We start from the raw sequence: 13,244 nt of genomic DNA on the forward strand, positions 1-13,244 counted from the left end.
GCTGTTTTAGGTATTAAAGTCAGCATTAATTCAGCTTTGAAGCTACAGAAAAAAGGCAACAACACATCCCAGCTAATAATCACAAGATGATTAAACAATGTCCCAAGGTACAGTTAAAGAGATGTTTAAAGCCTTTACAACTTCGCAAAACTGGAGTTTAAAACCACTCTTCCAGCTGGGCGTGGTGGCGCACACCTGTAATTCCAGCACTGGGAAGGCAGAGGCAGGTAGATCTCTGTGAGTTCGAGGCCAGCCTGGCCTACAGAGCAAGTCTAGGGCAGGCAAGGCTGCACAGAGATCTTGTGTGTAGGCTGAGGAGACGGTTCTGTCGTTAAAAGTACATACTGCTCTTGCAGAGGACCAAAGTTCAGATGCCAGCACCCATGTTGGAGCAGCTTACACTCACCTCTTCTAGCGTCCAAACACACCAGCACTCACATGCTTATACCCCCGTAGACACATATGATCAAAACAAAAATAAATTTTTAAAAATTCTCCCAGCACCTCAACAGTTTGAGATCTCAGTTCAGGCCAAAAAATGGCTCATATTTTTAAAAAGGAGAAATGCGGGAGTCACGTTGTTATTTTCACAAGCCTAAAACACAGGTAGGTAACATTGTGCAGCACAGAGGTAAGGCATTTTAGAACTCACTGAAAGGAAGTGAAAATACAAAGATTAAAGACTAAAGATTCAAATAAGGGCTTCCAATAAGGGTTCTGTGAGGCTTGAAATGTACACCAATTATTAGAGTGCATGCCTGGTGTGCACAAAAAACTGGGCTCAACCTCCACCATCCTATAAATCAGATTCTATAATCTCAGCACTCAGGATGTAAGACCAGCTGAATCACAAGTTCAAAGTCATCCTTGGCTCCATTGCAAGTTCAAGGCCAGCCTGGACTACATGTGACTCTGTCTCGAGAAGAAAAGAAAAAGGTTTGTGACTGAAAGTTTCTTAGAGTTACAGCCTTGATTACAAGTTATCTTAAGTCCTTGGGAATAAAAAAACCTATTGACTGGTATCACAGCCTTTGTTGCTTGTGATGTGTAAATGTGTGACTGCGTGAATACATAAACTGTATATAGCATTCATTTCAGAAAGTTAATTTTGCAGGTCTTGTCATTTTGTTTACTTAATACACATAATATACACATAAAAAGAATGTCCTGGAGACATAGATGGCACTTAAAATAAGATATTCCTTTCACCTCTTTCATTCATTTAGCTCAGAGAATATTGAGGATCTGTGCAGATTAATTCAAAAACATTTTTTACCATCTTACTCTACTTAACTCAAGTAAGTATTTGTTGATATGACTAAAAGCTTTGTAGTAAAGCATACTTCAGTAATATGTTGTAATTCTGAGCCCCCCCCCCAAATAGTATTAAAGCCATTTAAATGAACAAGCTATTAAGTGCCTAAAACATACAAGTGGTTTTATTAAGGCAAATATGAATATAAAATTGCCACTGTACTCTGGAATCTAATTTTATTGAATGGGTAGGGTGGAAGGAAAGGAAACAAGAGGGGCTAGCAACCATTTACAGCACAGTAAGTGAAAACAGGTGGGGTAGACAAAGTTTAGGTCTTGAAGTCATGTACATTCTCCCAATTCTACAATTTTACTGGCTGAGTAACCTTGACCAAGTTGCTTAACCTTGCCGTACTTCATTATTTTGCTGTAAAAGGGAAAACAATAAATGTCTTCTAAGACTGTAGAAAGAATAAAAGTAGATGAATTATATTAAGTAGTCTAGTTCCCATCACATGGGAGGCATAGCCAGGGAATCCCCGGAGCAAGCTGGATGGCCAGACGAGCCATTATTGGTGAACTTTGGTTAGACTGAGAAAAGCCCTAACTCAGCTAATAAGGTGAACTGCAACCATTGAGACAACGGAAGTCTAGTACAAACACACACACATACACACACACACACACACACACACACACACACACACGAGAGAGACAGACAGACAGACACAGAGACAGAGAGACGGACAGAGAAAGCTGATATACATAGCAGTTGCTACATTATTCAAAAAGAAAAACAAAATCCGACTGATCCAATTCATCTAATATAATTCAAATATTTGTCTACAGGCAGACCACTAAACTCAATTATCTATGGCACAAAGATAATCTAAAACAGTACATTGAAATATAAATATTTGTCTTTATCTGTAGTCCATAATTTCTAAAACACAAACACATGGCAGAATAAAGACATCTTTTAGGAGAGTATAATGATTTAATTTTAGGTATCAACTTATTTGGATCAAGGGCTGTTGAGAAAACTATTAAGGTGTTATTTGTGGGTGTGTCTGTGAAACTGTTTCCCCAAGAGACTAGTAAAGGATTACTTCCCCAGTTAGTTAAGGGACCAGAAGAAATAAAAATTTTGACATGAAGGCCAAGCCTACTGTGGGTGGTACAGACTAAGCAAGCCATTAGGAACAAGCCTGTTGGGAGCCAGTCCCACCCAAGGCTTCTCAGAGTCCCAGATAAAAGGACAAATGGAATTTCATCTCTGTGTTCTTGCCCAGGGCAAACTTGGCAAGGTCTAGTCTGGGGCAGGAATCCAGGTTTTTCCCCATCTGAGGGCCATGGTTATCAGTCCTAAGGCAGCTGTGTCTGAGCATCCTGTGTTCTCTATGCCAATATTGTTTATTTAGCTTTCTTCTGATTTCAGCTCACTTCTTCCCTGTAAACAGTATACACAATACTGCACTTATTAATAAACTTAAATAAGCCACCAGATTATGCAAGACGTCTTGTCCCAGCTTTCTTCTTCACCTTCTCATCCCCAGTTCTCCCACTCAACACCTGACCATTAGGGACCCTTGTATCTGTGGGGTCACAAGCTAACAGCATTCCTCCATGACCTCTGCATCACTCCCTGCCTCCAGGTTCCACCTTGAGTTTTTTCCTTGATTTCCGCTGATGACGGACTATAAAACATAACATGAAATGAACATTCCCCCAAGAGACGATTCCTGTTCCTCCCTCTTCCTTCTCTTACCTGCTCCCTTTCCTCCCTAAACAGAGTCCTTGCCTCCTGCCCCAGGACACTAGAACCATAACCTGTGGAATCCTGGGACCTAACATCAGTCACTTCCTGGGTTCTCTTGGGCCTTCACTCTTGAACTGAAACATCAGCTTCCCTGGTTCTCAAAACTTCAGATTTGGACTGAGCCCGCTACCAGCATCCCAAGGTCTTCAGGGTATAGACGGCCTATGTGAGACAGTCCCTCCCACATATTCATGTCTATTCCTATGCCCTACTGACTTTCCTCCTCTGTAGAATATATAAAGAATAGTTCACAATTCCAACAGAAGTAAAAAAAAGTTAGTTAACATATTATAACTATTTATCATCACTAGCCAAATCAGTGTCTTTAACTGATAAGTGATAATAGCAATAACAATGACAACATAATAACCCTCTAATAAAACATGCAAATCAGAAACATTACTTATAGTTCAAGATTTCTATAAGCTTTTGTTTGCTTGGTTTTGGTTTTTGTGGTGCTGAGAACTAAACCCAGGGCCTCAGGCATGCTAGGAAAGCATAATGCTAGACAAGTATTCTACAGGGCTATGTTCCCAGGCACAAAACATTTTACAAAGACTAATAAGCAAAGGAAGATAACAAATGGCCAAATTATTAGTCAGCAGTCAGTAATGATAGCCTCTCAATGCTAAACATAAAGTTTAGCTTTACATAAAGTTTTAGTCAATGCTTAGGTTGGCCACATAATAAAATATACATTAAAAGAAATTCTATTATATCTCAGAATGTTGTATTCAATTAAATACAAACTGAAAATCTTTTTTTTAGTACAAGTGCAGATTAGTTATAAAGAAATTTCTGTGGCTTAGAAAAGTTCTTAGTGATAAAAATATACAATTAGCACCAAAACACACAATGAAATGCATTTTATGGCTTCTATTTTGCTAACACAGTTACAGTTAATGGAAATTGTCATGACAAAATGATTGTTTTTATGAAAAGAACCTTCATTACTAAGCCATCAAATTTCATTTTTATTACTGATGTAAAAAAGTTCAAAACCATGATTCATTTATAGACTATACAAAAATAAGAGTTCAAGAATAGAGGGTCATTTACAAAGCAATAAAAAATTAAAGCACACATTTTTCTTACTGGCAAGGCGAATACTTCTCTTCCACATATAAATGAGTTTAGCTAAATTTACTGAATATTATAACTTGTCTTTAAAAAAAATGAAAAGTCTGAATTTTCAATATCTTATCTATTTGGTATCTTCAGTCTATCTAATAACTACTTCTCAAGATATTTTTTAAATGTTTGAAAAATGTTACAAAGTTTGATGATGTTTTCTTTCAATTTTCACTCAACTATGAAAAGCTTAAGCTAACATTAATAACTCAAAAAATTCACAGAGATAATGCTGACATATTTTACAGGGTATTCATCACCAAAATCTTTTAAGCTAAATCATTAAAAGTCATGTAGCTGTGAGTAGAGCTGAGCAGTAGAGTATTTACCTAACATACTCAAGGCACTGGCTCTCATTCCACACATATCATAGAGAGAAGAGAGGTTATTTAAGATTATCAAAGTATAATAGAACTTAAAATTGACATTATGCCTCAACTGCAGACTATTTCAGTAAACATGCCTTTCAAAGAATCTCAGCATCATATTAAAGTTTTCAAAGGGAGCAAAGCATTGCCTTTAAGAATCTGGTTTGCAATAAATTCATGAATACAGTAGGATCAAATAGCAGGCTATGCTCCTGTCAATCAACTATACATTGCATCTGTCTGAAGTATAACCTTATTTTGTCTGTTTGGCCTCACCACCTGCCCCTTCAATATCAACTTCATATTACTAACATAATAAGACCCATAATATAATACTGTCCATATGACTGATAATGGAAAAAAAAAAGATTATCTGAAATGTGTAGGCCAGTTCAATAACTTCTCAGTAATTCTTTGGTGCCTTCCTCAATGCTACTGGGAAATCCTCAGAACACCGAGTAAAAACAACTAAGAAAAGATTTTATTTTCAAGAGTAAAAAAATTGAACATATTGTCCTCAGCACATTTAAAATATTAATGCATTTCTCAATCATCTTTTAAAATTTTAATCATTAAATACTTTGAGTACTCAACATGACTTTTCAACAGTAGCATCACTGTCCCTTCAAAACAAAACAAAGCACACTCTTTTAGTGATACTGAGTATCAAACTCAGGCTTTACATATGAAAATGCTCTTCCCCTGGGATATATTACACTCCTACTAATATTACAAGATTCTTTTAGCCTCTATTTTCCCATTTATTTCAGCCTTTAGAACCTTTCTTGGTGTAATGAAAATATACACTGTCCTGTACTAATGTGAGGAAAAACAGAACAAAGCATACTTTATTATCAATACAAAAACATTTTAAAATATGCTTGTGTGTGTGTGTGTGTGTGTGTGTGTGTGTGTGTGTGTCTGTGTGTGATGCTGGGGATCGAACCCTGAGTCACCCACATGACAGGTAAATGTCTTACTGCTCAGCTGCATTCTCAACTAAGATATGCTTGTTTTAATCCCACTTATTTTCAAGATACTTACATTGAGGGACATAGTCATGCTCAACTAACTATAAATAAGTAAATAAATAATCCAGGAACTTCTTTACTAGGAAAGCTTGCCATTAAAAAAGCATAGGAGGTATTGAGCCCTTTGGCCCTAACCTGCTAAAAGCTCTCAGGGCAAGGCTGCAGCCAAGGACCCAGGCAAAGTACAGGCCTCTAGGCTTCTGAAGACCAGCAGCCATGGAGTACCTCCACAATGACAATGGTGACTACTCCTGTCTTCTGGGGGGCTATGTAGAGGACAGCAACCCCCACCCTGAGCAGGAGACAGCAGCTGCAGCAGGTGGTAGCCTCTGTGAGGAAGCTCCTGGTCTGCATGACAGAACCAACAGAACACCCTGGACCAGGGGGGCCAGGTGAGCCCTGACAACAACTAGGGTCCTGAAAGTGACCAGAGGGATCAGGAGCTGGACCCAGAAAAGCCAGCACTCCCTCTGGCTGAGGCTCCAAAGCATTAGCCCAGCAGGCACCAAATCCAGTTCCGCTTTTACAGTGGCAAGTGCAGGAGATGGAGGCTGTTATCCAAGAACCCTAGTACCTGCATGTGCTCACAAGGAGGGTGCTTGCCAGAGCATCAGTGAGCCTGAGAGACGGCCGGTGAGAAGAAAATCAGGCTCAGGAGCATGCCACCTGGGATCCAGGACGAGTTTTGCATGATGGACCTTGGAGGAACCCTAGAGTACCAATTGTCCAAGAGCCACATGGAGATGGGCTGTCTGCTGTCACAATTTTATCCTTCATGAGGGAAAAATCAAGTCTCTCTATATCCTTGGCATTTGTATTACAATAACAATAAAGATGAAATTTTCATTAAAAAAAAACAAAGAAAATTTAAAATACAGAGATTATTTATAATTTTTTTTTAGGAGCTGGAGAGATAGCTCGGTGGTTAAGAACACTGGCTGATCTTCCAGAGAACCTGGGTTCAATTCCCAGCACCCACATGACAGCTCTTAACTGTCTGTAACTCCAGTCCTAGGGGTTCCAACACCATCACACAAACATACATGCAGGCAAAACAGTGCCTATAAAAGAAAATTTAAAAATATTTTTAGATGATTTAATATCCAGGACCATGTTTTTATCCTTTTAAGATTCTAAGTAGAGCTTATAATAATCTAGACAACCAAAGTGTTCGTTCAAAGTCATAATTTATTATCCTGTTCATATTACTTGGGTAAGAGTAATTCAAATTCTTCTTACACTTTACAAAATTTATCCCACAAATTCAAGCACCACGGCAAAGAGAAAAATCATATATACAGCTTCAATGACTTTGGCATCCATCAACTTGACCAAACTGACTTGCCAAACTCCCTTTACACTCTCTAGTTAATATGGGCTGCCAGAAATATTACCCAGTAAGAGGCAGGGAGGCCCAGCAAGACCAACAGCTCCCATGAGGCACACAAAAGCACCTTCTCCCAGTCCTAATACTCATGTAGGCGCTGGTGTGAAGGAGTCAATTGACCTAATTGAAAGTCAGAATTATATGACTTTTTAAAAGATTATGCTGGGTAATCTGGCTCAAGAACTTCAAAGTCCTTTAAAAGAGGGACTAAGTCCTCCCTGAGATCACACACTACCAACAGCATCTGGTCCCAAAATGTTTTCTCTTCTTTCTAAAAGCCCTTGTTCCTGACTGTCCGCTTTCCAATTTGCTTGGCTAGCCATACAATAGGAACGTGAGCTGACGTGGGTATTACTGTGTAGAGAGAGCTCTACTGTCTCCAATCTTTCATTTATACTGATTGATACAATATCTTAAAAACCTCAGCACTCAAGAGGCAGAAGCAGGCCAGTCTGGTCTACATAGCAAGATCTGGGCCAACAGACAAGGTTACATAGTGAAACCCTGTCTCAAAAACAAAACAAAACAAAAAAACAAACAAAACCTAAAAACCCATCAGAATATGATTTTATATGTAAATTATGGTTCCTTTACTACAATGCAATGCTACACAACAATTCAAATATGACACCATATAATTTCATCATAGACATGAGAAGAGATCCCATTACATCATATGACAAAAGAAATGCACCCTCTGTATTATCTATGCCTGTAGTTTTAATTTGAGAGAAAGAAATGATAGATTTGCTGAGCAAAGTTTTGAATATGAGATGGGATTTTAAAGCCTTAATTTTGGCAGTAGGCTGTCAAGTAATTTTTCACTTTATTCCTTTCAGTTCTCTGTATTATCTTCATTTTCTATAATGACCATGGATCATTACTATATGTTTTTTTAAAGAATCTCATTTGACAAGGAAAAATGTCAGAGACACACACATTCAAACAGTGCTGAGTCTTAAGAAGGAAGATGAGTTGTTGGAGTGAACACTTCAAGCAGACAGCAGCACTGCTAAAGATGGACACTGCACATCGTTTACAAAGGCCAGAGGTTCAGAAAAGGGAAGGGCGAGAACTGAAGCTAGAGTGGTAGACCTGGGCTTAGTTACAGAGACATTTAACCCGCTCAGCCCTACTGACACTGGGAAACCAAGGACGGTGTTGAAACTAGAGAAGTCACAACAAATATTTTAAGAAAATTAAAAATTTAAAAGTCAACAATCCCACTAAGACTTGTAGTGTAAAGATTATTTTAGGAGGCGAAAGAGACCGGAATCCCCAAAAAATAGCTAATTTACAGACTACTAAACCAAATGAGAATTAACAAAACCTCGGGAAAAAGTTAAGAGTTGTGGAGACAGAGAAAGTCACACTAGTGAGTAAGCATGGGAAACTGTGCACAGGAGATACAGCACTAGTAAAGAGACAAAAGCGATCACTTAAACTGCAATTCAAAGAAAGCTTCTCTAGCAGTGAGCTTTCCATTACTCTAACAAAATACCTGAAACAATCAACTTATAAAGAAGAAAGGTTTACTTTTCCTTAGTTTGGGAGTTTTTGGTTTACAGTAGGACAAACTCACTGCTTTGGACCTGTGCTGAAGCATGTACATCAAAACAAAACTGTTCGCTTCATGGTGAGGACACATAGCAAAAGAGAAGAAGGTCGCATGATCACCACCTCTTAATGTTTCTACCAGTTCCCAACACCACAGAAGGGATCAAAACTTTGCATAGCATGGGTCTTTGGGGAACACTGCAGATCTATACTACAGCAGCTTACAAAAACATGTCCTTTACAAATCTGTCTCTCAGAGAAGGCGCTGCAGAATTATCACAGACAGATGCCACATGCTTCGAATGTTTCCAAGAGAAATACCAAAAAGTGTGCTAGCTCATGTCCACTGGAAGGAAGAATAACCAAATATCATGTTTGTTAAAACGTGCAGTTCTCAATTACAAAAACTTCATACTTATAAAAGGACTATATAAACACATCTCTCTGCCGTACACGTTAATCTCCTCCAAGAATGATGAAATACAACCAGAACAGAGTACTGTGGATAACTGTTAGATCTGAGTTGCATTTATAAATCACTTAAAGGTCAAGCAAGGTCAAACCGAGATTATTTTCTTTTCAGTTCTTTGACTAAGTATAATCTTTAATTTGAAATTTTATACTCATTTAAATTACAAAAGTAAAATAGGCTCACTACAGTAATTGAAATAAGCTAGAAACACAGTTCCTCCACTCTCTATCAACACTTTTTGTTTTCTTGAAACTCGTAAGGAGAATTAAATTGAATTCATCTAAAAGTTTTTCTTTATGTAACCACATATGTGTCCATACAGAATTTATTTACTAAGTTCATACAGGATATATATTATACTATAACTTTTTACTTAATATAATTCTAGCTAGCAAGCTAGCATATAGACATCTTTTAAATTTCATTATCTGTAAACACCCAAGTACACCCACTGCTTTTATAAATTCATTTTACTTTTCTTTCTTCCTTTCTTTCTTTCTTTTTTCCCTTTTTCTTTTTTTGCCCTAAAGACAGGATCTCTCTATACAACCCAGACTAGCCTAGAACTGAAAATCCTTCTGCCTCTGCCTTCTGCCTGCTACTATGCAAGTGTTTATCACCGTGTCAGAAGTAAATTTGCTTTTTGAAATGGCAAATGCGATGTTTTTAATATAGGTACATATTGTATAAAGATTAAAGCAAGCTACTTAAGATGCCCATAAACTCATTAAATTTTTTGTGATAACATTAGAAATCTATCCCTTTGGCTACTTTGAAATATACATTTGTGCTGGTTGGTTTCTGACAAGTTTTCAGAAACCTAGCTATATCATGGAAGAGGAAATCTCAACTGCAAAAAAATCTTTCCTCAAATTGGCCTGTAGGCAAGTCTGTGGGGGCATTTCCTTTATTAATGATGGCTATCTGAGGGTCCAGGTCTCTGTGGGTGGTATGTCACCCCTGGGCAGGGGGTCCTGGGTTGGGGGTATAAGAAAGATGATTGAGAAAGCTACAGGGAACAACAAGGCAGTAAGCAGTGGTCCTCCATGATCTCTGCTTGAGTTCCTGCCCTGACTTCCCTTCAGGATAGACTATCAACTGTAAGCTGAAACACACCCTCCCTTTCCAAGTTGCTTTTGGCCATGGCCTCTACCACAGCAATAGAATTCTAAGGAAGGCAACATTACTACCAACTGTGTCACCAAGAAGGAAAAGAAACCTTTACAAAAAATGTTCTCCTTGAGTCTAAAAGAAAGGCTGTGCCCTCTGATCAACATCTCTCCTTTCCACCTCTCCCCACTGCCCACCACCCCAGCCTCTGGGAATCCTTGTCTATCCTGTTTCTACAAGATTAACTTCATTCAGCATGAAAGTGAGATCACACCATATTTGTCACTCTGTTCACTTAACATAGGTCTTCTCTCTCTATCCATGTCATCATGAATTAAAGAACTACCTTCTTGTTAAAGCTGTATAGTATTCGTTTCACAGATATGCCCATCTTTTGATCCATTCATCTGCTGACAGACACCTAGTTGCTTCCATATCTTGGTTATTATGGATAGTCTAACAAAGGAGTACTCATATCTCTCTGACAACTCATTTATTTCAGGTACTGAAATGAAACTGTTGGATTGATATATGAAAATCTGATATACATCTGGGGCATTCTTATTTTTTTACTATCAGAAATAATGCTATAATGAAGATTATTCTATAGTTCTTTGAAGAATTGGTTCTCAAATTTCTATCAGATAAATGCACTAACAGATGATTTGTGGGTTAAAGTATAACATTTTAGTAATAGAGGGGGAGCCTAATTTACACCGACTAAATGTTAGGAAGTGAAGTTTCTCTATTCTCTATGCCCCTAGCAATACTAGAAATTATATCCACTTCTGCCTAACCAACTAGAAAAATGATCAGTTATTCACGGAGCACATGTTTCTACCTGTTCACTGTGTGCTTGTACTTCCTTTATGAAATACTTTAGATTCTTTAACTTTCTTTTGGAAGGTTTTCTTTTTCTAATTGAATGTTTTTCTTAGTAATACATATTAATTTATTTATGGTGGGAGTTTTATTGTTGTTGCTGTTGTTTGTCTTGCTTGAAGCATATTCTTGATATAAACATAAAGCCCAAGCTGGCTAGCCTCAGGCCTGCAGTCCTCTTGTCTCAGCCTCCCATGTGCTTGCAATTACATGTGAGAGCCCCACACCCAGCTATTCATGGTGTCTTTGAACATCAAAGGCTTTCAATATTCTTAAACAACCAACTGCCCATATTTTTCTATTATGGAGTGTATACTCTGTGTTTTGCTTACAAATCCCTATGCTACCCAATATTATTAAAATAATATCCTCTATTTTCCTTGTAATAGTCTAATTATTTTATTATAAATTAGTTATGTTGTATTTAATTCTTTAATACACCTAGAATTTATTCATGCAGTATGTTGACTTTGGAGCTGTTCCAATACTACTTACTGAATTCTCTCTCTTTAAATGCTTCCTCCCACCATAACAGATCATTCATTACAAATAGCTAAGACACAACATATAAACTTCCTGGAAAGCTGTAAACTTCACTAACTGAGGTACAATTCCGAACTTATCAAAAGTTTATTGTATAACACCCACTGTTTCCTTGTTGACAAGAAATCACACATCAGGATCTTAGCATAGAGAATATGAGCATATACTGCGAAATGATTTATAACACACCATCGGTCTAAAATCACTCATCTCACTTACACTTGGCCTGACATTTTCAACCTCAGTGGTAAAATCAGAAATAATCATTACTTGAAAGCTCAGTGTTACTCACTTGCTCAAGTCATGAGGAGTTAAAGAGCCAACTGACAGGTCCTAGGATACAGCCGGGAACAAAGCAAGGCACAATCTACGGGAAGTTTCTCCCCCTCAGTCCTATAAAATGGTATTTTAAAGGAAAAAAGAAATCTATGCTCACACAAACTCAATACAGTGAAAAGCATTTGGCAAAGTGTACAACACATTACACTTTTCATTTCCAAAATACTACTTTACCTCAAACGTACCTGTTGAAAACACTTCTGGAGTAAACACTCATTCCACTAACCTAAACCCTTCACTTTCCCTACCACAGTCACTTTCACCAATGTAAAAACCTCAATAAGAAAAAGGAAATAGTATAAGTCCATGTACAAGTCAAGTTGGAACCCTCAAGTCAAAGGTGTTGACTTTCTTTAAACTCCATGCAAATTAAGAATAGTTCAAAGAATCCTACAGATTTTGCAAATGGCTTGGAGAAGAAAGAATTTCGGTGGCCCGTCAACAACAGGGCGACAGGGTAAACGACAGTGACAGTCACCTTAAACTTGAGGACCCTCACGCCCCGAGTGGAGGCCCCACTCCCACAGAAGCCTTGGGGGGGGGGGCGGAGGGAGATGGGTCTGTGGCCACGCCCCCACCTCAATCCCAACCGGGGGCGGGGGGTTGGGGGGGGAGCCTTCGCCACACACCCAAACCGCCGGGTACAGGAACAAAGCGCCGCGGAGGGAGTGCGGACAGGACTCTGTCCCTGCAGGGTGACCTTGGCCATGTGTCCTCAGTTTCCACATCCGGAAAGTGAGGCCAAGCCTCCATGGACGCCTCCACCCGGGCTGTGTGGCTCAGCACCCCTCGACCCAGGGCTGCAGGCCAACTCCAGCCCTCTTCCCACGCGGCTCCCCGCCGCTGCCGCGCGCCTCTCCCCCCCCCCCCCCCCCCAACGCCCACCCGCCCCGTCCGCGCCCACGCGGGCTACCTGCGATCTGGGAGACGAACGCTTCCGCCACCAGAGACATGTCTGCTGCGACGCCCTGCGCGCGCGCGCACGCCTGCGCTCCGCGGCCGTCGGCGCCCTCCCGCGCGACCCTGGCGGTTCCCCCTCCCCTCTCAGCTAACGAGCCTCGCTGGGCCAACGCTCGGACCCGCCGAGCCCACCTCAGCAGCGGCGGCCAGGCTCACAAGGTTACCGCCAGGCCGGCCCAGGACTTCCGGCGTCGCTGCCAGTGCGCAGCCGGCACTTCCGGCTGCTCCGCCCCGCGCGTTCCGGGCCCGCGTGAACCTTAGAAGAGCGGCCTCTCTCTGTGTGTGGACTATCTTTAGGTACATATAGTCACACATGCATTGGCGCTTTTGAATTTAGTTGCATCTTTCTAGAAACCAACCAAGATAGAAACGAGGTTCAAGAACGGCCGAG

The 13,244-nt window shown here is 39.8% G+C and overlaps 1 protein-coding gene across 1 annotated transcript in view; it reads right to left on the reverse strand.

The window, feature by feature from the left end:
- Positions 1-13,063, reverse strand: part of Mtx2 (metaxin 2) — a 53,376-nt gene extending 40,313 nt beyond the window's left edge. The window contains exon 1 of the mRNA XM_051167193.1: positions 12,807-13,063. Coding sequence (XP_051023150.1) covers positions 12,807-12,846 — 40 coding nt within the window. The 5' untranslated portion in view covers positions 12,847-13,063. The remainder of the gene's footprint in view (positions 1-12,806) is intronic.
- Positions 13,064-13,244: the final 181 nt, after the last annotated feature.

Source organism: Acomys russatus, chromosome 24, assembly GCF_903995435.1.
Source record: "Acomys russatus chromosome 24, mAcoRus1.1, whole genome shotgun sequence".
Lineage (NCBI taxonomy): Eukaryota > Metazoa > Chordata > Mammalia > Rodentia > Muridae > Acomys > Acomys russatus.